The 27,493-nt window shown below is 38.3% G+C and overlaps 1 protein-coding gene across 4 annotated transcripts; it reads right to left on the bottom strand.

Annotated features, from left to right (window-relative positions):
* Positions 1-386: 386 nt before the first annotated feature.
* grk4 (G protein-coupled receptor kinase 4) lies at positions 387-26,935 on the bottom strand. 4 transcript variants are annotated; one of them, XR_013326571.1, is made up of 17 exons: positions 26,517-26,935; positions 19,538-19,633; positions 16,859-16,971; positions 15,490-15,567; positions 15,284-15,384; positions 12,878-12,970; positions 12,169-12,232; positions 11,845-11,985; positions 8,366-8,556; positions 7,741-7,778; positions 7,543-7,632; positions 7,232-7,440; positions 5,347-5,484; positions 5,035-5,172; positions 3,912-4,089; positions 3,533-3,602; positions 387-3,473 (listed from the first exon to the last, which is right to left on the bottom strand). XR_013326571.1 is itself a non-coding variant. In XM_077718196.1 (16 exons), the coding sequence occupies exons 1-15, from the start codon at positions 26,566-26,568 to the stop codon at positions 3,913-3,915; spliced, it is 1,719 nt and encodes a 572-aa protein (XP_077574322.1). In that variant the 5' UTR covers positions 26,569-26,935; the 3' UTR covers positions 387-3,602; position 3,912. The 4 variants fall into 4 exon arrangements, 3 of the variants coding, with proteins under 3 accessions (XP_077574322.1, XP_077574323.1, XP_077574321.1); XM_077718196.1 differs by having other exon boundaries at positions 387-3,602; XM_077718197.1 differs by lacking the exon at positions 3,533-3,602.
* Positions 26,936-27,493: the final 558 nt, after the last annotated feature.

Raw genomic sequence — 27,493 nt, 5'->3', positions numbered from 1 at the left:
TTGAAGTTCATGAATTTTCTGGGAGTTTGTGCTCATTTCTATATCAATGCAATAAATTGATTTCAATCTTAAACAAAGACATTTAATAATTATTTTCTTCTTAGTATGTATTTGTGATTCACTGGCATTTAACTGCACAACATTGTCTCTTTTTATTAAGTGTTAAGATGATATATTGTTGAAATACTAAAAAAAATAATTGCATTAATTGAATGGAGCAACAATTTTAGTTAATTCATCACACAAAAGTTTTATATATTTTTTGCAGTCTTTTGGCATTGTGCATAAACTCAATGAACACTTCAAAAACTGACTTTTCACCTAGTTGGTTTTCCTCAACTTTGTCTTACAGGTAATTGGAAAAAAAGACACTAATTAGTCAGAACATCGGTATATTTTTTTTATACAAATGGCAGTGTATTGTTTCATAATTACAAATGTAAGATATGGTACAACAACCAGTGATACAACTTGTACAAGAATTAGCAATGACTGCAGTGGTTGAACAAGATGACTGTACAGGTATAAAAGGGAGGTGGGGAGGGAAATCACAAAGTCCTAATCCTGGTTGGAATACAGGTAAAGTGTTCCTTGAAATATCTTCCCACTGGCACATCTTGTTAGAATGACAAAACCCAAGTGGTTCTCCGGGTTTATATAGACTACTAGACCCAATATACATTGGAGGAATTGAGTATTTCACCCTCAAGTGTCACTGCTGTGGCTGATCCCAGTTTGGAAGGACTATATCCAATTCAGAGATGGAATGCATTCCATATGTTCAAACATCTCTTGAGGGTCACCTTGTCATTTTTGAACTGTCCCCACACACCAGAAATATATTGGCACTAAAAAGTCATCATTTTACATATACAAGGAACCTGATGTATTACAAACCAATACATGCTTGCGCAATAAAACATAGTAATTTAAAACAGGCATTACAATGCACTTAGTGCGGACATTCAAAACCTTTGAGCAGTTTAAAGTTGCTGTATGTGAGGGGGGTTTTCTCTCAAAATGGACGGAAAGATGCATGAAGTTGGAAAAAGGTCCATCATAAATGTATTCCTTGCAAATGGTACAAACTATGAAGCTAGTATGTGTTCACTTAATTTATTTTAGATAATATACATGATTCAATTTCATTTTGGTATCATTGGCAACAACAACAAAATAAAACATCCTAGTGCAATGAATGTTAGGTGAAGGAGTATTACTGACCATTGCAAGTGACTACGTTGCAGTCAATTTCCCTATTAGAGCAAATTGAGGCTTACAGCTTAAGTTTCAAATCTACACAGCATTTGAGGCCAGAAGAACTAAAAAAAAAAAGAAAGGCCAAAATCTACAAAAGGCAAAAAAGTTAGCTTCAGAGCATGCTTGAGAGCAACAATAAAAATGAAAGAAAATGACTTAAGTCATGGAACAAATACATGGCACATTGAATCATTAAAACGGAATGTGCATGACAGAAATTTGTGTGTGTGGGTGTGTGTTGGCGTCAAGAGAATACCAAACTAGAATGGGTAATATAAGCACACACATTCACATATAGTTATTTAGAAGAGGTCTGTGCATACGAAATAAAGTTCCTCCATGACACAACAGATGGAACCTAAACGGACGAGCCCTAGAATTTAGATCAAATTTGAAGTTATGCTTTGAACGGAGTACAAGCTGCATTTTTTTTTAATATGACGCTATGCACACAGAAAGGTCACGTGTATAAACGTTGTATTCACAGCATTAAAAGTGGATGGTCGGAAATTACACCAACCACCCCAGAAGGACATCTCTAAATTTCCAAAAGAAATTTGAGAGCAACCACACAAATGAAAATCAAGTCCTAATTAGAATGAACTCAATAAACCCTACAGTCAATTATATTTGAAGTGGAAGGGTTTCAAATTCTGCATTTCTGCCTTTATCCACATATAAGAACACACCTCAGTCAATTCTAGGCAATAACATTCTACTGTATGCCTTAAATGGAGGAGTAAACATTGTGCACTATCACAACAAAGTTCTTTTGAACTAGTATAAACACAGCTTAAATCACTGAATATAGCTGCACATTCTCTACTAGTAGGATATGTGGTCAACTATCTTTTTAAACTTTTAAACACAGAAGCTACAGAGCTTCTGTGCAGACTAATAACTACTGACAGATGGTAATTCTTTTCATTCAACAGAGGTGCTTTACCAAGAACTAATTGTCAGGTGGAAGTTACAATTGTCACCTATGCCACCAAAAAAAAATTGGACCACAGAATATTGTGTTTTGGGAGAAACAGTTAAAAACAAACATAAATAGGAGAAATGGGAAAAAAATATGTGAGAACTATTACATTGGTTCCTAGAAATGAGGCTTTAGATAGGAAAGAAGGTCAGAAATGTGAAATGTCTACAGTACTCTTTTCATATGTCTGACCTTTCTTTTTCTAAGACATTGAATTCACAAGTTTTGGATTGGAGAGGGCCTGGTTGACACAAATTAACATAAAATAAAATGGAACACATGTTAGCCAAATGCAAAAACATACTGTCAAGGCATACATTGTTAGATCCATAGCTAACCATTAATCAAGAGTTAGGGGCAGGGGTGGGCAAAACGGTCCTCAGTTTTTACTGCCACTCAACCAGCACAGACAGTTCAACCAATGAGGTTTTTGCGGAAACAAAAAGTACTGCAATTCACTACTTGCACTTGATGGACACCATATTGGTGAAAAGATGTCATTTTGATGGGTTGGAATGAAAATTTGCACCCACTGCGGCCTTTTGTAGGAATAGTTTGCCCACCCTTGATTTAGGGGATGGATTGTAACATATTGTCAATCTGTTAAGGGGCAAAAAAAGCAATTGTTAACAGATCATTTTCTCTATAGTTGAAATAATTCAGTCAGATCTACCTGAGCCACAGGGATAAATTAACAAGGAAATGGGTTGGATTTGGGATAGACTGCATGTGATGTGAAATCATTCACCAAATCAATACTAAATATAAATCACATGTAAAAGAATAGATAAATGCCCTAGGCTACATTGAAAAAGAGTACAAGACAAATGGCACTGTGCTTCTTGGGGGAGGGAAAAAAACTGCCCATAAAAACGTTATCCATACTCATTCCCATAGACAATAAATTGAAAATGTAATGTATGCATTCAAGTGGTACTTTTATGGCTTTTTATACAATACAACCTTTCGTGAAAATATACATCTAGACATAAATTCAAGTACAAAGGTACAAAATCTTTAAACTCATACTTTTTTTTCTTTAATTATAATACACTTTTGATACAGCTCATAAATACAGGTCAACATTCACTGAGTTCCTAAGATTTGCACTCGGCTGGAGTTTATGGTGAAGATCAGCGGCGAGGGTTGGGCTTTGAGGAACGAAGAGAGTGGTTTAAAGTCGTGAGGGCTCTTCAAACTCATCATCGCTGTAACTGCTCTTAAAACACACCTGAGGAAGAGGCGTATGTGATGTAATAGATCACATAAACATGAATGATTTTAACCTACCTGCGGTAAACAAAGGAAGCAATCGCAAGCATGTTCAGAAGGACGTCAGAAATAGGTACAAGAAGCCAAGCTGCCAAAACAAGGGAGTTCAGCAAAAGGAAGTGAATAGGAAAAAATATACCTTTCAAGGTCCCAATCCATCAAAAGCATCCCTCATAACAGATCAAAATGAGGTTTTGCAAAATGAGGAAAAGTATAAAAAAGAGCCTCTAAAGTGGATACTGCCAAACAGAGTTTAAAATCAAAACCAAAAAGCCATGGTGAAGAAAAAAGCCTGGGAATAATCAGATTAGAAAGCTAGGCTTGAAAATAATCACAAGGTATGAGAAAGGTTTAGCAATTGATGAAATGTTGATGGGAAAGGAAAGATAGGAAGTACCTTAGCCCCCACCCCCTCGAAGAGTTGCTGGAGCACTAGCACTTGCCTCTCTTCTGAACAGGCGGTAGAAAAAGCCTCTCTTTGGTGGAGGGTTAGGCCGGTTTATGTCTAGGTCTGAACATAAAGTCCCATCAGTCTCGTAGATATTGATTTCTTTGAAGCACTCCATTTCGATCATCTGTATAACAATAGAGGACATGGTTTCAATAAAACACAATGACTATAAGCACACATTTCACAAGGTTTTACACGGTTTCGCCTAACACCAGAAATACTAGTCTACATTTATCTCCTAGAAGATATGATATGAATGACCTTTCAATTTTTTTTCATTGGCTGGCATGTCTGTATCTTGTCTGTCTGGCTTGCAGTCTTATGCGGAGGTTTCTTTTGGTCCAATCAGTTGTAATCTTGTTGGCATGTCTATGCATTATCCCTTGGGCCATGAGAATTCCAGATACTGGCTAGTTCCCCAGAAATCAGTAAATCTGCCATCGGTGAATTTTTTTACTGCTTTTAATGCCTTCGCCGATATCAAAACAGTGTGAGGAATACAGAGCAAAGTGCAGAATACTACATTGTACTTGTAGTTTCTATCCTGGCTATTATGGTATAACAGCCCTGCTTGTTGTGTATTTTTTGTTATAATCCTATATTTTTCCCCTTGAATGCAATGTTATGTACATTAACAATAACACAATGTTTATTATTCTATAACCAATGTGCCTTATAACCAGCCATTATCAGGGGTTCGATTCCTCGGCACAGATTTGATATGTTTTCGTCAGTGACTTCTTGGGGGCCTACTCGCATATTAAACATGGGAAAAAAATGTCTAATTATTTTTCAAGAGATATTTGCATATAAATTAACCACCTGACTGCAAAACAATCCACCTAAGGTTAACCAAAACTTACCAGATCATGCATTTTATTTTTAAATGGACATTTTAAAGTGTTAAAATTTCATACGGCTGTCCTGCAGTACGTATCTAGTATAGTGGACACAATATCATTGCTGATCAGCATGAATGTCAAATTTGACCCCTTTGAGGTAAGGTAGTAGGCGTGTAAAGTGTTGCGGAAACAATGACATCATCCCAGTATTCAGTCCATGCAGTTACCTCATTTTGCCACGGGATGGAGACGCTTCCTGTGACGAACTTGTGGTAGAAGTCATCATCTGTAGGGTCAAGGTTTACACCTTTGACAGTAGAGAACTGCTCGATGTCGAGGACATCTTTGCAGTATACGGCACGTGGCTAAAAGAAATGCAAAATTAACATGCAATCAAATAGAAGGATGAGGAGTTCTATTTACAGAGCTTACTATTAACAGTTAGTAACAGAACGAATGTGGATTCTTGGGTTCTTGGTGGAGAAATGATACTACATCAAGTTTGTGTTTTCGTGTCTGTGCATAAAAATTGTACTTACATCAGGACTGAAAGGAGGTTCTAGCATGTTTGCCTCCAATCGTTTGAAGTTGATGTTCCTGAAGATAGAATGCTGCTTGACCTCTATGGCGCCACTCCCCACACAACCAAGACGACTCTTGGGGTCTTTAGCCAGCAGCTGTAAACACAGAAATAAAAAATATGAATGATGTTCCAATCATGTAGAAATAACTTTGTATAAACAGGTGGGTAGAACCCAGCGTGAAACATTTCACTAACTCATTTTTGTTGTCAGCCACATAGTAGTTATGGTTCCCTAAAAGATCTGCGATTAGAAAACGAAAACATGAACTCAATGCACCTCATTTGATTTTCTAGCCTGCCATATTAGTATCGGCCCACTTTTGGCCCCTGAGCCTCGAGTAGAACACCTGTGATATATATGTAAAGGTAAAATCGTTTCCATTTTACACTCCTGACATCATGTATCTGTCTGTACTGTACATAACTAAATAAGAGCATCAGTACTCCATTGAAATTCATACAGAGTAGTTAGGGATTAATGGAACACAATAATGTCTAGAATTAGAACACAGTGCTGTTTCTTTGAGAGCTTGTGGATAATATTCCCTCTACACCACCTACAGCACAGAAGGCTTTGTGAAGTGGATGAGTGCTGTTTAGTGGTGTGCTCGTTTTTTTTTACCACACCTCTCCAGCTCACCTTTGCTTCAGTTGTCAGCGCACCACGCTCCTCCAGTTTTCCTATGACTTTGTGTTCTTAACAACTTACATCACTTGAATATTTTAGACTGTTCATAGCCATGACTAGGTTTATTATTTCGAGTTCAGTTTGAATTTCCCATATAAATGCAAATGGAATAAGATACTGCCTTTTGCTTTCAACAATATCGGAAATAATACAGTAAATGCGAGAGTAAGGAACCACGCAAAAAAGCTCATTTTTAGCATTAATGCTTTCCCGTCAGTCTCTGAGCATTCTATGCCCCCTAAAAAATTCCAGAAACCTTTCTTCTTGCTCTCCCTACTCATCCTCCCCCTGGGGAGTCTTCTAATCTGTTGAACCTCAGGCCAGAATGTTCCACAGCATGACACAAATAAACGTCTCATGCTCTGAAACAGATAAACACAGTGGCCCTGTCTCAGTCTACACATTGAGTAGGTTTGCGTTGAGCACTTTTTTCCTATGTATAATAAAGTTAAATGGATATGAAAGCCGTAATAATGTTTAAAAAAAAATCTCAACTGAGTTCAGCCCATCACAATGTAGTTCTTAGGAGTAAATCTTAAATGAGGTCAACAATATGATGTGTGTGCAGGGTGAAATTGCACAAAAGGGTCAGAAGGAGTGAATTCAACATGGTAGACAAAGGACGACAATGAAAGCTATCTGGCAGTTCAGTTTGTGGTGTCTTTTTTGTGTGGCTGTTTATTAAAAGAAGATTTAAGGCCTTTTTATACTAGCAAAAAGCGAGGAACAGCACAACAATGACGAATACATTCATTTTGTAAGTGGTGAGGTGGCAGTACCCGCGCATTGTGGGAGGTGTGGCGAGATTCAAATTGGAGAAAGAAAAAATAGACAGAATCAACAAATAAATACCTTTTCTATTCCAGAATGGCAAATTGTGGAAAACTGCGCTTTAAACATTTTGACCTTTTTGTCACACACCTGTTCAAAAGAGGTGAACCCTGAGGAGAATTTATGGAGGCTTCTTTACTACCCAAACATGGCATATCACACTGTCCTTAGCATAATAAACAACAATCACTTTCTCGTCCTCCCTCATTACATCCATGAATCTTCTTCCAAGTCGACCCAGGTCATTGCACCCTTAATATCTCTCTACTGATATAGTCCCTATCTCTGCTCTGGACATGAACTTGTACCCATTCCACCTCACCTGTCGGCAGATGTCCTTTGCTTCTTCAGAGAACTTTTCTGAGTACTCCTCCTGATCCTCACGCACTCGTCTGTCCACCTCCTCCCGCTTGACACGTTCCTTGCGTTTGCGAAAGGGTGACTGGCCTTGGATCATCTCGAAAATAAGACAACCCAGACCCCACCAGTCTGGACTGAAAGTGTAACTCTCATTCTGGATTACCTCAGGTGCTATAGAGAAACATCGGAAATTGTCATTTGAACGAGATACGGATTTGATCATTAAAATAGCACAAAAGTATTTCAAAAAAAAATTCTACTACATATACCTACCCATGTATCCAACAGTGCCTACTCTCCCTCGTATCGTTTCTCCTTCAGGAATTTGCACGGCAAGACCCAAGTCTGAAATGCGTATGTGCCCTAAAAAAAATGTAGTCATTGTTAAAGAAACAATGATCCCATGCAAATGAATCTGTCTTACAAAGAAGTATATAACAAATCTGAGGTGGAAAATAAATATGTACATACCACGATCATCCAAAAGGATGTTTTCAGGTTTTAAATCCCTGGAAAAGAACAAAAAGATGTTACAGAACTATAGTATACAGTACAATCTTTACAATATGGGGCAAATTGTCACATTATCAAATTAATCGACTCGTCTTTATGTCACATTTGAGGTTAACCAATTGCATCATGTGTCTGGCATGCACCCATTTTAACAAGTGTTCATTCATTTCTCATAACTAGCCCAAATGCAAAACGTCAACATAATTTATGGTTTATTTAATAAATAACAAGATCGTTATTGTGAAGGGTACAATGCCAAGTGTAGTGTCGTTAACTAATCACCATGAAAGGGAGTATACAGGGAGTCCTTGAGTTACAACGGTGTCCCGTTTCTACGCTGGCAACGCAACCCAAATTTCAGTACATCGGATTCACTGTTAAGGTTGAAATTTACAACAAAGTACGTACAGTAAAGAAAAAGGAATGATGTTTCTATCTTGTTTTCTTAAAGCAAGAATACCACACTTTTCAAACATAATGCACAAGCGAATCAGAAACTATAATGCACTACGTCGTAGATCGAAAACATTGGAACTCGAGAACTCCCTGTATATGATTGACTCCCTGGTCCATCTTTGCTAACCTGTAGACTATTCTCTCCCGGTGCAGGTCCTCAAGGCCACAGCAGATCTCAGCAGCGTAAAAGATGGCTCTCTGCTCGTCAAAGCCAGAGTTGCCCATGTTGTAGATGTGGAATTTTAAGTCACCACCATTCATTATTGTCAACACCAGGCACAGAGCATCCTTGGTTTCATAGGCATATGCTAAACTAACCTAAAAAGGGAGCACATTGAGAGGAAGCAAGGAGGGAGAGCAATGAGTCAAGAAGAAAGGAATTGTATATGAAGCAAATGGAGGAGGAAGAGATAGAAGACAAGAGGTAAGAGAACAAGGAGCAGAATGGTTACATACAATTCACAAACTAAATGCAGCACGATATATCATTTAAAAGTTGGTGCACTATATACCATTTTTTGTAGCCAGAAGAATAATTTCCGCATTTGAAAAGCCACAATTAAATCAATCCAATATATGACACAAAATAAATGACATTTATCAAGTATTTCAAAGCAGTTGCAATCCCAATGCTGACAAAGCGAGTCTTCCACATTAAATTTACAACCAAACGTCTTTCCAACTTTGGTTTTCCCAAACTGTTCCCAGTGAGCAGAAAGACTTAAAATGATTTGAGGAATTAAAGTCCAATCCTTGATTGAGTCATGATCTGATTACGAGGTTGTCTCAATACATTTGTCAATTAAGTTTAAATGTCAAGACCGAGATCAAGTTCCTTGCTTTCATATGATAATCTTTCCTTCTTGAGCGCTATTTTCCCCCTCATCATTCCCACCAAGTTTCCCTTCTCTTCCCTGAGGGTCAATGACATGCAGGGTATTGTGCACAGTGTGTGTTTGTGTGCAGAACTGTGCTGCACAAGCAGGATGTTACTGCTATGAAGAGGAATCCCATCTGCTTTAGACTACGTAGTGAGTAACTGTCCGCAAGAGGGTGTGGGAAAATTCCTGTGTGATGTCATGTGCATCCCCGAAACACAAAGCATTAGGGGGGAAAGCAAGATCAACAAGACACTACCAGTCTTCAGTGACTGATCCTTTTGTTTATCTTGGCAGCAGGATACGGATTGTGTCGTTTAAGATGCCCTATTTTACACTCCAATTAATTTTTTTCAAACTTTCTGAAGAGCCTTGCTCTACATAAATTCAGTTGTTACATATCCTACAATCCTGACAAGGATTAGCGGTCATAAAAATGAATGAATGCATTATATGTCAAATGTATTGGAATCTAGATGGCAGGTATTGAATGAGGATATTTCACTGTCACTGATGGCGACAGATATCCAATCCGTTCAATTTTGGGTCATCGATCAGCAGGGAATGATTGCTGTGAGCCATTTCCAGTTGAAACTGGTTTGACTTCCTATCATCAATGGCAGCTAAGGAGTTAAACTGTCACACTACTTGATATTAGCCTTTCTTGTCCTCATTCTCAGACATGAATCATCATCTATAGCCCCAAATGAGTTCAATACAAATGAATTGTCCTAATGGCGATAGACGTCTGGGAAACATTATTCAGCCCACATTATTGGAATAAACTGGATATTCATCTAGAGGAGTGTCATTGAATGAGTTAACATCACATTTAAAAGCCAGCTTTTTACTATGGTAGTCGTTTGAACGAATATTTTCAAATTGTACTGTCTTTGGATTATTATAAGTATTGTAATTGTATCCAAGACAGTGAAGTGAGTGGCTCTTTGGTTAGCTGCTGGAAGGCCAAAGCTAATATTGTTATGTAATGTACACACTTGCGTACAATAAGATGACAAAATTAAGGTAAGGTAACAATATCTATTGACCAATATAAAGTCCGATCAAAAGAATAAAGAAAAGGAGAGCACAATGAGGGGTTCTAAAGAACACTTGACTCTTCTCCTTGCTTTTGCTGTTTGGTCAGTGTTGCTAGGCAACAGAGCAGCTCTTGAAGATAGAGAGGTACGTGGCGAGTCATCAGTTCTGCCTGCAGCACAGAGAATATACACACACATACACAAACACACCCCCACCCTTTCACATGCAAGCAAACATATGTGCCGCACACATCTACGCACACATGCAAAGAACCGTGTCAATCCCAGGTGACACAAGGTTGAATGTAAGGTCCGGTAACAAGCCCACTCTATTTTGTGTGTGTGCGTGTATACCATGACTCACTCAACCAAAAAAAAACTCAACAGAGCTCACCCATCATCATAATACAACAACTCAAACACCTATTAGCATCAAATCAAGAATACAGAGAGGCTCTGCAGTGTGAGGGTGTACAAAGAAATAGCCACACTACAATCTGTGGATGTATATTTTCTGGACACAAAAGCAAATCCCATTTAAAGGCCTTGTTTGTGTTCCAATAGAACGATCGACACATTTTGTGTAACAATCATGTCTGTGGAATAATCAGTTTAAAAGAAAAATAGCCATGTAAAAAGCTGTTTCTTTTACTGCCTGTGTAACTGAGATGATGAGTCAGAAAATTGAAAGAGCAACAGAATCCTGGTATTAGAAATAGTACAAACATTGGCTGCATTCTAGAGCAATTGAACAGGTTTAAAAGTGATGCATGCTTATCAACTACACAGAAAAGCAAGGGAAAAAGCACAGATCTCACAAATAAAATGGACATTTAAGTCTGCATAAAAAATGAGATTGTAAAATTAGCATGACCCTACTTATTTGAGGAACATTGAAGCATTTACTGACATAACATGCCATGAAGTTTCCAGATGTTCCCTTATGTTAACACCAGCTCCACATTCCTGACACTCATTGCCTTGGCTTAGCACACAAGAAATGCAAAGCTTGATGACACTCAAACTTGCTACTTAAGTGGCAGCCAAAAATCATTTGCTCAGGACTATGGCTCAGTTTATAGAATTTCCCCCATTGAAAATCACCTAATGGCAACGGCAACATTAAAAGTATTAGGAATGCTCATGTAGTAGCAGGGCACCTACTCAAAGAAAGGGCACTGGATGACTTTTTTCTCCTCACAGATTCATTGCAGATTTCATCTAACAGGTCTACAGTTCCTTGAATTTTAAACCACAGTGCATAAAATTGTGGTAATTTTTGAATGTGCAGGTTTGCACGGTTAATATCACTAAGCAAAGTCATCCCCACCAAGGAGCAAGACATCACAAAAAAATGCAACAATTCACAAGCATTCCTACATGATTAGTGCAGAGTGCTTCAAATGAAATAAAAGTTGACATGTTTGCAAAATGCTAAGTATACAATCTTAATCTAAATTACCTAGAGCTGCTAAAAATCAGCAGCATGTGATTTACTTTCAATTTTGATTGCCCCATTATCCATCATACCACTACACCCCATCTGTCTTTAATAATATATATATATAAATATATATAGTACAATTTGCAAACATGCCATTTGTTCCATTTGTAGCCACACATGAGGGTCACACAAACACAGCAATCAATTTGTTTGAAAGGTTGAATAAGAAAAAGGTAGTACTTACTACAAAACTACTGTTAACTTTTTCTAAAATTCGTTTTTCGTTTAGTGCCATTGCTTCACCTTTTCTTTTCTTCACTCGCTTCTTTTCCAGCTTTTTACAGGCGTACATCTTACCGGTGGCGCGCACTTGGCAGGCACAAACCTGGAAAAATAATTACCAAAGACACATGAACAAACACAATTTGCTGTCAAAGAGTAAATCATAAAAGTTAACGTCACACTGCTGAATTTTCCGCCATTCAATAGAATAAAAACAAATAATATCATTGCATAAATACCTCTTCATCACTATAAATACATGCATATTTAACTTGACAACACTCACCTCGCCAAATCCACCTTTTCCTAGTACTCTGTAATGTCTGAAGGTATTTTTGGTTACTGGTTGCCTGGAATTGATACACAAAAAAGATAGACAGATAAGGTAAAATACATTAAGATAAAATGAGTCAACTCAAAAAATATGAAGCTGGAAAAAATGCCTTTAGGTATAGTATTCAGTTTTTTTGCAAGAATTTAAAGCATTTTATAATTTGTACTATTCTGTTTGCTGTAGAAAAAAAAACTAAATAAGTCATGCTAAATTGAGTTATTTGTGATGTAATGTTATTTTCCTTAGCTTGATGCATCCTGCATCCTTGTCAGGGTCATTGAAGAGTGTTTAATGAACAAAGAACTTTAATTGGGTGGTTTTGTAATCAGTATACCGCAAATGAAATGACCATATGTTCATTACTAATAAATAAAAGTTACTTAGTTTTATGAGTGTTTTTATATTAGTGTGTTTTAATACCATTGTGAGAATCAATAGTACATGGGCAGATGCATAGTGACGACTACATAGTATTATTATATGATTGTGTTCCACAGCATTTAGATTGCATTCACAAGGGAGTTGCAATACAGGTAAAAGTATACAAATGTGTGTTTGCAGTATCACAGTCATGGTATGTACAAATCCAGATGCTGCAGAAACAACCAAGCAATTCGACATTAACAATGAAAAGTGGTTGCTAAACATGAAAAGTTCTCACCTTTCCAACCATTTCCACTGCAGGAAGCGAGAAAAGTACATGGACTCCTGGTAGGAGGAAAACGGTGCGCCACTTAGATAATCACGAACTATTCTGGGGAAACATGGAAATGTTATGATTAATTTTGTTATTTATCTAAAAAAACAGATAATTGGACATTCAGACGAAGAAATAAATAGATACATTATTGATATCTGACAACAACAAAATCATGTTGTTCTCCAATCCAGAGGTTGTGGGTTCTAATACCTGCCATGGTGATTTGTGGAATTACATTGAGTAAGGTGTAAAGTATCAGAAGGCACTAAAAGTTGATTTGACCCTGAGTTTGTGTGGGGTTTTTCAACTGCTTTTGCTGCATAGTGATTAAAATAGCAACCGGGTCAAGTTAACCCGAAAGTTTGGCTATCCAAAAGTGTTGTGATTACATGGGGGCACGTATACAAATGTATTTATCATCTAATATTTATTTAGAAAAAAATTAGATGTCAATTAAATAACAGAATATGCATTTCTGACCAAGTTAATTTGAACTATGGTTCCAGTTGTAATACGATTTAAAACACACTTAAATATGCAAGTTGACCTTCTCCACAGAAGATGAGAACAATTGACTAAAATGGTCTCTAGACAAAATAAGGGTAATATTTAGATAAAAGTGCCAAATGTTTGAAAGAAAAAGAAAACGTTATCAATTGTAAACATTACATGAAATCAGCTCTTCTATTTTTTTAGAGAAGTCTTATCCTATTCCTACAATCAAATAGTGTGTCTTCTGTAGTGACAGCCATGCAACTGCTGTTACATGGGGATCTGTTCTGTGATTCCAAGTGAATACAATACAGTGTTCATTTATCTTCCTACAATAAAGTTCTGTCATCCAAGACAAGTTATCAGGTCAATAAATGTGACTTTGTCTTAGAGGTCAAAATTGTCCACAGACGCTGAGGGAGAGAGGAGCAAAGGCTGGGTCAGTGCCAGACCCCGACAGACTCCGCTGGGAGTAGAAATAAACACAGCTACAATATGGCTATTGTTTGAGGAAGGCCAAGCCAGCGAAAAAGAAAAGAGGAAAGAAAACAGCACTCATATGGGCGATATGGGGCAACCATACCCGTTTGAACTTGGTATGACATAACAAAGTTCCTCAGCAATGCAGGAAAACCCGTTAGTAAACCAATACGTTCTGCCTGGTATGCAACAGGCTGTGAAAACGTTTCTCCCTGTAACAGCATGCTTTCTCTTGGGCTTTCCTTCAAGGAAAAAATAATAATCCGAGAAGGAATTACATCTTCAAGTCAAAATACCACAAGTGAGTATAAATAGCAATGACAGTAGAAAGAAGGAATGATTGTGCACTAGAACAGTACTGACAAGTACATGTTTTTTCCATGTTTTTACACTCTGCTGTTTAGATACTCTCTCATTGAATCCAGTCGATATAGAGTTGTGTTGCATTGATAATTTCCTGATTATGATCATCAAGCATCAAGTGCTGTGTATATATACATGTGTATATGTATGTGTGTATATATGTATGTGTATGTATATATGTATGTGTATATATATATGTATGCACGTATATATGTGTGTATATGTGTGTGTATATATGTGTGTATATATGTATGTGTACATGTGTATATATATGTATATTTATGTAAATGTATATGTAAGTATATGTGTATATATGCATGTGTATATAAGTATATGTGTATATGTGTATATATGCATGTGGAAAATGCATGTGTATATAAATATATGTGTGTATACGTGTATATATATGTATATCTATGTGTATACATGCACATGTACACACATGCATATATATATACATACATATATTTATATATATACATACATATCCACATCTATCTATCTCTCTCCAAGGCAAGCCATGTGATGAGAAGCAAGTTCAGTCTTATAATCCCTGGTTTGTTTGGGCCTTCTGGCTTGCTGTGCCGGCAGCTGAAACACCTGCAAGTGTGCGTGCTTGTATGCATGTATGTGAACACTGAGGCTGTAGTTGTTTTCCTGCCAGCCATCCGGATGAGCTCTTTGCTTAACCAACTTTTTCCCCCCTTTTCAATCACTTTTCGTCTGCGAGTCTGTGTGGGTGTATGTGTGTGTAAAACTGGGCACCAGGTGCCAGCTGCCTCATCGTCACTAGTGACAGGATGCACACAGCACAGTTTGCAAACACCGGCGAGCAGTGAAGGAGAGCGCTTCTGCTGGTGCCAATAAGCTGTGACGGCCCATACTCATCACAAAGAAGCCACTGACAAACATTCCTTTCATTACATGCGTGGATCCATTCGGAGAGGAAATCTAGTTAGAACCATAAACATAGCGAGTGGGGAAAAAAGTCACCCAGTGAAACACTGTAAATGTGCAGAAGATGAGACTTACTTGGTGCAGTCATTGAAGAGCTCCTTACAAGGACTTTGTTCAAGTCTTTCCCGACACCCGGCAACCACATCTTGGGGTACACCAGGCAAATGTGCTGCTGACTTGAGGGGACAACAGAAAGACAATGTGTTGTGACAGTGGACGAAACACAGACGCCAAGTATATGCCCGTCACGTGTAATTGTGTTGAGTAGGAGCGTGTGTTACCCCATTATTGAAGTAAGTGTCTAAAACATTCAATCCGCAGCCCCTTCGCTTCTCATCAGGAGCTAGCTGATACATGGCCTGTGAGAAGAACACAATAATAACCACACACGTAGCAAGAATTTATTTACACCAGGGCTTGGGAATGTGTGGCTTGTGAAATGAGGTGCTGAATCACCCAGTGTATTTACATTTTGCAGTATTTTTTGTTAAGATGTTCAAGGATTGAAACAAAAAGCAATACAAGTAGGGTTTTAAAAAGTATTCAGCATCCCAAAAAAATATGCAATGCTTCATGTTGGGGTTGAAGAGAATATGTTTCACAGAGTGGCAAACGTGACTCATGGGTTTGAGGGTGTGGGATTGATTCCACTGTCTCACAGTCTCAAAATGTCCTCCATCGATGTGGAAAAGAAGCCACCACTACCAGCGCAACACCAAGCCTGACATTTGCCCACAGCAGCGTGGGGGGATTCAGTTTGAGCATGAGCGGATAGCAGTTTTCCTCCCCATTCCCCTTTAAATGACGCGAAATGAAACAACAAAGCATGGAACTGGATCAAATCTTATTGTTGTGCAATCTAACAATAGTACCTTAGGGATCGACATTTTAAGCACCAATGTCCTAAAGTTTATCCCTAAATTGTTTCTCTTGGATCTAACCCCTGATGATGTCTATAATCAGGCGAAAAAAGCATTTTCAGCACATACGATTAATGGCAGACAGAAAATTGCTGGCTATTAAAAAGGATGAATTCAAAGCCTTCTGCAGTGGAAACTTAAGTTGCAGGATGCGTATAAAAAGAATGAAATACAATTCAGAAATACATGTTTCCAGGAATGATGGAAACCTATAACATGGTTGTATTGTTGAAGGGCAACTCATAAAATGCTTTATTCATAAGAATATAAAGCCATGTATTGATATATTTGCCTTTCACTGACCACCTTCTCTATGTCAGTTTTGTCACAAGATACGTTTATAATGTTGTCAAGGGCTTTTTTTGTATTAGTATTTTGTACATTCAACAAAATTTAGCTAAACGACCACAAAATCCACCCATCATGCATGTGATATGAAGTCCTTTTTCATGTGTTTGCCTGCTGCTAGGGCGTGACGCAGGTTTGACCTCATGGATGAGTGGACGCTGCTCTCTGACAGCCTGGCTGTCACTAATCACCTCCTTCGTTGATCCCACCAGCCCCAACAAACACAAAATGGCCTGCCAAAATGAGAACAGGAGAAAACAGGACCCCCTCTTCCCACACTAATAATCCAGGATGAGGTTTCTGCATGTTGTGGATGTTATCAGACAGACAGGGGGTAGACACAAATGAATGTATGTTAAAACATAAAGTTAGGTTCTCTTACCACAGCGTCCATGAATTCGATGCAGCGCTTGAGCTCTGGCCTAGTGTCACAGTACTGACGAAATAGAAGCCGACCAATAGGCTGCTTCTCACAAAGACTGGTATATTCCCGTTCTGAGAGAAAGATCAGGGAAAATTAATGACCTGTGTTGTTTTTGTAATGCAACCTTACAAACAAAAAGAAAAGAAAAGTCATTCTCATATTGGGGTTAAGTAAGTTTGAAAGAATTTGATGATATAACTTTTGTTTGTTGTTTTATGGTTGGCTCTTCCTCTTTTTGTATGGTGTAGAAGCCTAAAAATAAATATTTACTGCCGCACATCTGCTTGTAACTAATCCAGAAATCATCCATGCCAACTCAGTATGATTGTGAGTGTGAATGGTTGTCTGTCTCTACGCGTGCTATATGAATGACTGGCGACCAATCTAGTGTAGTCCAATTTTCACTCCAAGTCAGCTGGGATAGGCTCCAGCACCCCACAACCCTGAGAGGGATGAGCATTGTTAAAAACGAATGAATAAACCAGATTTCCATTGAAACTAATTCATACTACAGGAGATGATTTATCTAAAATATTACCTACAATATATTACAGAAGAGGGAGAAAAATCGACATTTAACCAAAGATACCGAGAGAAAAAAAATCACATTTGTATTTGGAGATTTCTCAATAGGACAACAAATACAAATTGCTTTTACCCCCAAGAATAGGTTTTATAAAAATGTACCTAAAATGAGCCTGAGGCTATTTAATAATTCCTTAATGAACCATTTATGGATTAACAATCAACGATTCAAGGTTGATCGACCCACTTGCCATTGTGCAGGTTGCTCCAAAGCATAATAGAGTGCACTATGTAACTTCTGAAGTGATCTGAATTGGCGACCTGAAATAACTTCATTGAGGTTGAAGAAATAAAAAGGCGCAAGCAAGCGGGTCGGTCACAAATGGCTAGGTGACACAACGCCATATAATGCAATCTAGGATTCTTAGAAGTGACCCACTTGTCAAGGCTAAGGCCAAATGCTTGACATTATCAAGACACAACAAAGACAATGCTATCAGTGTCTATACTGTATGTTTCCATCCCTCTGACGACAAGAGCAACGGTTTTTGTGTATATTTTGTGTATGTGTGTGACTGATGGGAGCGCAAGTGTGTGTATCCCTACACAGTTGGTGTGTTTAAGTACGCAAAAGGGATTATTTTGATCCAACGCTGTGTGTGATAGGGAAATTATGCAATCGCGTCTATGTAACAGTGACGTATGTAACCTCTAACAGCTGCTGACACACACAGCATATTTTTTCTTTGTACTGGAAGAGGCATATATAGTCAAGTATGTTCTCTTTTTTATTATTATAAGTCACAAGATCAATATATTTCATCTCTGGTAGTATGTGGCATGACCCAATCTACATTTTTCTTGGATTTTTTTCCTTAGAAATTTGTTTTCTTCATTACTTGGTGACATGTAGCGGTAGAGTGGTTTTCTTTTCAGATTTAAAAGGCTATTTTTTTTTCAGTTGCCAATTTCTACGCAGGATGTTCCTGAAGTGGAAAACTGAAGGATGTAGTGAAACCTAGATTGTGGAAGGAGAAGGCAGATAGAAACCAGTGAGGGTGTGAAAGTGGGGGGAAGGGAGTGTCTTTCAAGCTGCAACAGCAGAAAAAGCTGTCATGCACTTGGTGTGTTTACATGCACAACATTTTGTGGTTTCCCAAGCATTTAGTCAACTTTATTACCTGCTGTGAGGACATATCTTTTTGTAGCTCATTGGTAATGAAAAAGTTTGCCTCCGTTTGCCGGCCCCGGGTAAAAAACGAAATTGGACAACAGCTCCCTTGATATTATAGGGTCAAGACGAGCAGCCAAAGTGGATATTTTTGCTCAATGGTTATTTGTGTGGTCATTTAGCCAAAGTAGGGTCAACCCTATTATAAATATCTTTCTTTTTCTTCAGTTTTGAGTCCTATTAGCAAGAGTGGCTTCCACTTATGAGGTTCAGAGTGGATTCTCACATTTTTAAGAACACAAAAAAATGTTACCTATTTATCAATTTTTTTAAAATAAATAATAGCAGAAAAAATGGTGAAAAGTGAATTTGCAATCATCAAGGGGAAGACTGTACACAATTACAGTCCAGAAGCAAGATTTTCTGTTCCCACATGCAACAAATCGATAGTTATTTCATGTTAGTGCATGATTATGTGAAAACTTGAAACACTCACACGCAAGGGGACAGTTCCAAATTACTTGGAAATTTCGTTGGAGTTCCCAAATTGTGAACAAACAAATATTTAAAATAAAATGGAAAGTTTAACTAGAAATAAATTTCCGTGTGAACAACATTCCAAAAATTGCTGGTCGTTAAGGTCTACAAGAAACTCTAAAACTAAACCTCAGTAGAATAGGTAAATTGTAGTAAAGGCGTTTTAAATTGGCATCTGAACAGACAGAAAAAAAAAGATGAAATGGCTGAGCAGCCAATTCCTTGAGTCAAACACACTCATACACAAATAGTTTCCTGTGCCACGCCTGCGGGTGGTGACGCCAAAGAGGAAGGAAGTCCAATCTGAGCTTCCTCCCACAATCCAACCCAACCCATGACAAAAAAATTGTATTTTCATTCTATTTTACAAATACATTTATGGGGTGTCACACCCCATTTCTTACCGATAATGCGACGCAGCTCCTCACACTGGCTGATATGTGGTAGTTTTAGCATCTCCTTCCATTTCTTACTGCGACCATTCCTTTTCCCTCCGCCACCTAAGAATCAGAAAGAGACAATCAAATAAACTGAAAATTTCACAATGAAAATGAATTTGTTCATTGAATATTAGGGGTGTGTTTTCCCTCAACGCAATTTGGATCCCATTCAATTCTATCCCAATTAATCCCAATACCACACTTTAACACAATTCTTGCGATACATTTATACAAATATATTTCTAAAATCTCAGCACAAAAGTAAAGATGCTATGTTATACCAACATATGGCCTTCATTGTATATTTTTTTAAGTTTTTAGTGCAGAACTGCTTTAGTGCAAAGCAGTTTTAGTCCAAAACTACTATATAAATATGAAAAAAGGATGCGTATCTCTCAATAACAAAGTTATAGTTGTATTGTATTGACAGGGGAATCATGCTAAATGCATTTGCATGAAAAATGTATTCATTTTTAATTTGATTAAACTGCTAGAGCATCACAAGTGTGGAAAGGGTGCTGAAGCCTATTCCCGCCAGCAACAGGTTGGTGACACAATGCCATAAAAAGCAACCAGGCTGTAAATCCCTTAATGTCAGATGTGTGAGAAGTCTTCTGTTTTTACAAGGATAAAAAAAAATGAGAAGCAGTTATCCAATTTTAAAGTCAGGTGGAAAAACAACTAAGGAAAAAAAAGTGAATGGGGTAATTAAGTGTGTATGTGTGTGTGTTGCGCGTGCCTGTCAGAGCTCATTGGGCAACCCCACCCTATTTAATGTCACTCTGACGTCAAAGCCATGTGTGCAACCCCTAATGCAGAACGGATGGAGCAAGTATTTATTTAACTTTGGTTCTCCCTTCCGACAGAACGGGGGCGCTCCATAAACACCAACATCAGGGTAGTTGGCATCCAACAACTCTGAGATCATCACATAGCATCTCAGGACATGCCTGAGCATTTTGTGACAAAATTCAAGTTTAAAAAGCCTTTGAGCTGTTTAACAGCTCATACTTTAAAAGGAATAAGAAAAATGTTGGCCAATCTTAGCTCTAACAGCCACTCCATTGCCATTTGCCTCATTTAGAGAGCTGGAAAGATATGGGGGCTGGGCATATTTCCTGCTCCATGCTATTGTCCGCTTTCCAAGAAAAGCATTAGCCACGAAGATGACCTGACAAATAAATGGATGACTGTACTGTGCACTGATTGTATTTTTTTTTAAATCAATTGCAATGCTTTTATTCTGTCTTGACAAACGTTGTGGTGATTCTTGTTGACAAGACACCAAGTTGCATTAGGGCAAAAATATATAATTGGCCTCAACCACTGTTATGTGTACATTTCCCACAGGACAACATTTCGAAGATATTTCTAACCTAACAGAGATGCAATTAGGTTTGTCACCTATGATTTATGTCAGAACAAATATAGACATTTTAAGAATCAACTAAATAGCAGTTATACAAAAGGAGGCATAAAGCCATAATATTTAATGTTATGAAATAACATAACCAAAAAAAAAAGCCTTATAGGTGGGGATAATAAGTATTTCTTGGTCAGCATTGAAACTCATATAAAATTGTTTTTATGTTAACAAAAAAATCTGATATACAGCAGATTTTTCTTTAAAGTCTATTATTAATACATTTTAATAAAAACACTAAAATACAAAATAATATGAATCCTATTAAAAGCATTGACATAAATAGTAAATCAAAATATAGCCTCGCCAAAAAGTATATGGGAACCATACATCCATAAAAAGACTTTAAATGAAATGTGGACATGGTATTACTATATTGAAAAGCAACAAATTGGCTCCAATATCAATTGAACAGCATGACTGGCAAAGTTCTCAAAGTCACAATATTATATAGCACCACTTTTTTCACAGCTTGATTTTATTTTGCCTTGCCATGTGGTAGAAGCCACTCATCCATCTGATGAACACATGTCACACGTTGATGCTGAGACACAAGTCCAGAGAATCCAGACTGTGCACGGCAGCATGGAGTCAGTATTTACAGCTTCACACAATATGTTTGGGTGTAATTGGGCTGCACACTTGTCACTTTTACAATACAAATAATGCATAATGTTCCTTAACAAATTACATAATGTTGCAAAAAAAATGTCTCAACGAGAATCCACCCATTTTCTTCTACTTATCCAGACTAAGGTCGCTGGTAGAAGAAGAAAAAAAGTAGCCCATTGAGATAAAGTCTTTCCAACATGTCTGGGTTCCAATGCAACCTGGAAAATCTCACCAGGAAACTGTGCAGAAAGCATTTGAACCCGTTTCAAAAGGTAGGGATCAGAACACTCAGTCAACTCAAGACGCCTTGAAAATTCTTAAGAAATTAGATATGAGAGATGAATGGAAAAGTTAAGAGTTCATTGTAAGGCTGCAAAAAAAACAAAGAAAAATATTGTACATCTCTCTCACTCCCTTTAAATTTGCTGTATTTTTATACGTTTCTTGTATTGGGGTGATTGATCTATTCAGTTGTCCAATTCATTTTTTCCTGGTTAGCAACAATTCTCAATTATTAGGAAGGAGAATTGTTTTTGGACATTATACATGATATCGGGAGATGTTCCGATAAAGTGACTGTGACCCAGAAGGAGATAAATATGAAATGATAAGGAAATCTTAACTAAATACTAGTTGACATCCAAAGTCTTGTCGCTCCGGCACCCCTTCCGTAGCATAAAGCCAACAAATTTAGTGCTCCCCAAAAAACATGGCTTAAATGGTAGGAAATGAGACAGGGTCACTCATAGTTTAGGGCTATTGTAATGTGAGCAGGCTCACGCACGCAGGCACAATGGTGCCTGGCCGTGATAAATGAATGGTCTGTTGCTTTTCCAGTTGCTCTCACTTGCAGCGTGTGATTGGCTGGCGTTGCCTCAGATAAGGAAAACATTAGCTGTGAGTATCTGTGTTTCCTATTGAAAGTAAAGGCCTAGTGTTTGCCTTAAGTAATCCGTCTGTATATTCACAGTGGAATACAGCAAGTGAGGGAAGAGACCGAATGTGTGAGTATCAGGCAGTAGCGCTCCTTTAAAAAAAATACCTCTCACATTTTCCTTCCTTTAGGCTCTTTTCAGCTTCCCCACCCCCACATAACACCTTTTCACTCGCAGTTCTTTTTGTCAACTTCATGACCCTGATTGAGGATGTACACCGAGTGTAGAAATGTGGGGAACATTGCAGGTGAGAATGAGTAACGATATTACTCCGCTAAGGAGGACAATGGCCTTGAAAAATATGAGGGGGCCCTCGATTGCAATCTAGACTGTAAAAATAACGACCAGAAGTTTGGAAAACAATCATTCACTCTCATTTTTTGAACCACTTTATTCTCATTAAGGTCACGGGGGGTGTTGGAGCCTATACCAGCTGACTTTGGGGGACCCTGAATCTGTGAAACGGACAACCATTCACTCTCACTCATTTATCAGTGACGTCAGAGCACTTCTCTCACTGTGTGATGTCTAACAACTCCAACTACCAGCATTGGATGAATAAAATCTAAACAAATCACAATTGAAAGTGATTAATGAAGTCTATAAAAATGGTTACAATTTATTCAATGAAAAGTGCATTCTTGCTGCAGCCTGCAACAACTATGGAGACATGGTAGGTTAGTAAAATTCATGTTGACAATAGCAAGCAACTGGATCAAAAAGCAAGCTGGACACACATTGAAAGAGATGCAGATTAATAAGCAATTGCTCATTTGCATAAAAAAGGACCCCCCTCTCGTATAGACAAATACAGCACAAACATTACATTAATACAAATTGGCTGGAAACATAAAACACACCTGCAAACCAGTTTTTTTCTGTTTAAACAAAATAAACTGTGTATACACTGCTTGTTATGTGTTCATAGTTGCTCGGAGTTTGAACCTAATCCAGATCATTTTTGGCAAAAAGCAGATTATTCAACAGTCAGTCCCAGTAGTGATGAGCACAATAGTTTGTTTGAGTGAGATGATACAAACAGTTCAGTAAAAAGATACATTTTCAAGAATCACTCACCGCCCCCAAACCAATCCGTGGGAAGATAAGTATGCTTTAGAGGAGCATTCTTTTATAAAACAAAAATACATAAATGTATTATTCATTTACATTCTATTATTTTAAACCTTTATTGATGTGCTACAATTTTTATTGGGGGGGTGTTATTCGTAGGATGAGACAAGTGTCGCTGACTAACTGAAAAAAAAGCTCACTCAATAAGTCATTCGCATAACTAGGAAAGGGAAGTGACATAGCAAAGTGGATCACTCACTAAAAAATGCAGTTTCATTTGTCATTGTTTAAATTTTGTAGTTTCCAAGCCCCGGGCCATTTAGTGCTGCTTATTTTACTTAATTCTTTATAATTTAGATTCTTAAAAAATAACAGTTAATAAAAAGAGAGGAAAAACAAGAAAAAAGGATTGATATCGGACAATATGGGAGGGGAAAAAAGAGATAATAAGTTTCCATATTCCAGCAGTCATCCCATTTCTCTCGAATAGCCTCTGCAATAAACTGAATTCTATACATAGACCATTTGTGGGGCTGACTATAAAAATGAGTCCCACGTGGAGGGACAGTCAAAAGGCATTTATAAACCTCACATGGAGGAAATATCCCAGAGTGATTACAACAAATGTTACTCTGTCTTTGACCACAAAACTAAAAATGCTACACTGGCTAATGTCACAGGAAAACCTTAACAAGTGGCAAGAAGAAGGGGGATGTCTTCTGGTTAACATATAGGTTGGTGGTAGGGAAGAGAGAGATGTTCATCACATAAGCACTAGAGAAATTGTCCAAATCCAAAAGGTATATTAAACAATATGAATCAATGTGTGCTTAGTACATTCTGAATAGATCTCAATCCAACCAACAATAGGAAAGTAAGTGCTCAGTCATGTAGGCCAAATGAATTGGACTTCTATTGCTGTCAATGGCAGCCATTGCACACACACAGCATTTTCTGTTATGTTTAGTAGATTAGACTCTTGTGAGGATAATCAGTGCATAAAAAAATGAATGGAGGTCCAAATGGACATTGCAGAATATTCACACTATGAGATCACTAATAGTTTCTACACCTGCTATTTTTACACAGCGGAGTATCAAATAAACAGCAGTAACGTTGATATGATTTTACATGATTTTCCCAGCAAGAGTGGCCCAGTGGTGCAAGTGGTTAGTGTGTCTGCCTCACAGCTCTGGGGTTCTGGGTTCAAATCCAGGTCACGTCCACCTGTGTGGATTTTTTTTTAAAACAGTTTTAAAAAAATGCTAAAATAATAATATTAGCACAGTAGTGCTAAAAACAAAACTTGTGTATAGAAAGAACTCCTACAATACAGTATATTGACCTTGTAATGACTTACATGGGGAAAAACCTGTAATGTCAAAGTTTAATTTTAAATGATACAACCATGCCAGACATCAACTCCAGAGTATTTTATTTGTTGCAGCTAAAAGGTAAACACAAATTTCAGACATTACACTACCACCTGCTGTTCTATGATAGAGTAATGATCCAAGCCAGTATCTGCAAAATATTATAACTTGTCTATAGAATGTATTATGATCACACATTTATTTAAAGATAAACACGAGAGGTGTAAGTGTTTATTATGTTAGTATATATTATTTATTGTATGTTATATATTTTTCCTACTTCATTGATAATGACTTTGGATCAGTTACCCTTCAATGCAGGAAATATAAAAACAACATAGACAGTTAATGACCAAGTGATATAACATGTGAATTGCTTACAAGAACATTGTGAGGTCAGCACGTACAGTATTTTTTGGAGCTGTTCCGTGACAGTATTTCAATGCGAAAGAACTCCCTACCTTGTTCACGTCCAGTCAAAAGGTTATAAAATTGCCCTGTTACTAAGGCTCTTGTTTCGGGTGTAGGCTGTGCTAGCATTGCACAGCGTATCGTACTGTTGATACAAGGCATCCCTCTCGGCATCCTCCACCACTTGCGGCCATCTGAGGTCTCGGGAAGATGAAAATATTTGACAGGTGTAGTATGCAACATCACGCAGAGCACCATTTTAGAAATGAACACACTCTAACGGGGCTAAGTAATAGCCAATGCACAATGTAGACCAGCCACCTGCTCTCAAATAAAAGTGATCAACTCCGTCCAATTACCCTCACGGACGCCCTGATTGGATAGGAAGCATATTATCCCAACAACAATATACCCCCTCCTCTCCATCCTCCCTGGTGCTTGCACACCCACTCATCGCCCTCTCTCTCACTCTCTGTCATCTCTTGGAAACAAATGCACCATCCTGTGATCCAGCACCTTCGGATGAGACCTTGCAGAAGGGATGAACGGCTCACAGATCACCATGCAACCTTCAGATTAGAAAATCGGACTATCTTTCAGCCATCACATCCTGAAAATCAACACTTAAAGCTGTCAATTTACATAGCATACCTCTGCGTCAAAAAAAACTGCAAATCAGCCAATAAGCCTCACACAAGAAGGTATGCAGAGGGCTTGGTTTAAGCCCACCGATGACTCTGTCTCCACTCAAGTAACATATCATTAAATGTGTGCAACGTTAAGTGTAAATAGACGTAAAAAAGCCACTGGTGCTCGTGTGGAAAAATGCAGCGCTCGGGCCGCTGCAATGCACCGACGCTGCAAACACTCCCCGCCTTGTTCACCCCCAGTCAACAGGGCCTAAAATTCCCCCCTTCATATGGATCTTGTTTTGGGTGATGCTCGCTCATTTCATGCCATAATTGCGTAGATCCGATCAAGCTAGATGGTACGGAGATCGAAACATAAAGCTCACAAGGAGAAGCGAAGGAGACCAACCGGGGCTTGTACTCGACTACGAAGCTCAGCTGGCTTGAACATAAGGGGGAGAAGAAAAAAAACACTGCTGTCGCGCTTACCTTCTCTCGCCTTGAGGAGAACCGTGTTGGCCACGATGTTTTCAATCTCCATTGTCACAATGTGGTCCCACAGCAGCCGCGATACATTTCACTCCGCGGGGGTAAAAGAGGCTTTTTTTCGTCTGTTTTAATCGTAAAAAAAAAAAAATCAAAGGTGCCAATTGCTGCTGCCAAGCAGCACGCGCACGGAGAGGAGACCGGGCCACTCGTGCATAGTAGCTCGCTTAAAAATAACGATCTTCGTTTCTCCCCATTAGAACAAGTTTGGGGAGCTGTGGACGATTACCACGGGGGTTGTTAGCATTCACAGCCTGTCTCTCTTTCCTTTTCTCCCCCTGCGCTTGCCTACCTTCCTGCTTCGGATCTCTCTCTCTTCCCTGTCCCTCTTCTACTCGTCGCCCCTCCCCACCGTCCACAAATGAGCCGGTGTTTTGCATTTTCTTCCCACCCTCCAAACGTCCTACCAATTGCCCATTGCGCATGTACACACATGCGCACATCAGTTGCGTTTTGCAAAGCCTCCAAATGTTTTTCTGTCTTAACTTTTTTAATAATGTGTGTCATACCTTTAAAGCTGAGTGTTTATTTGTTACCCACATGAAACATTAGGCCACGTTTGGTATTCCTATATGTATTTTCTCAAGAGATTTTTCCTATTAGTTAAATTTAGTCGGTGCACGGTGGTTCGGCCTCACAGTTCTGAGGTCAAGGGGTCAATGCCAGGTTTGGGGTTTGCATGTTCACCCTGGGATTGTGTGGGTATTCTCTGGATACGCTGTTTTTTTCCTCCTGAATTTAAGCCCCAGGTCTTTCAAAGTGACAAAAATGAATGGGAAAAATATAGGATAAACACCCCAAAAGTGCACTCTTAGTATATATACGCTTTGCCGAGAGTGCTGGTCCAGACAATGGATGTACATTTGCATTATATATTGTTGTAATCTTCCACTGTATTCATCTAATAATACTTAAAAAAA

This window comes from Stigmatopora nigra, chromosome 6 (assembly GCF_051989575.1).
Source record: "Stigmatopora nigra isolate UIUO_SnigA chromosome 6, RoL_Snig_1.1, whole genome shotgun sequence".
Classification (NCBI taxonomy): domain Eukaryota; kingdom Metazoa; phylum Chordata; class Actinopteri; order Syngnathiformes; family Syngnathidae; genus Stigmatopora; species Stigmatopora nigra.
The sequence above is the reverse complement of the archived record's forward strand: the minus strand, read 5'-3'. Positions and strand labels throughout refer to the sequence as shown.

Coding starts and splice junctions, on each gene's coding strand:
- grk4 (XM_077718195.1), bottom strand. CDS start 26,568: ATGGAGATTGAAAACATCGTGGCCAACACGGTTCTCCTCAAGGCGAGA. Junction 11,986..12,168: donor GAAAAGGTGGATTTGGCGAG/GTGAGTGTTGTC, acceptor TTATTTTTCCAG/GTTTGTGCCTGCCAAGTGCG. Junction 7,779..8,365: donor CGGGAGAGAATAGTCTACAG/GTTAGCAAAGAT, acceptor GTTCTTTTCCAG/GGATTTAAAACCTGAAAACA.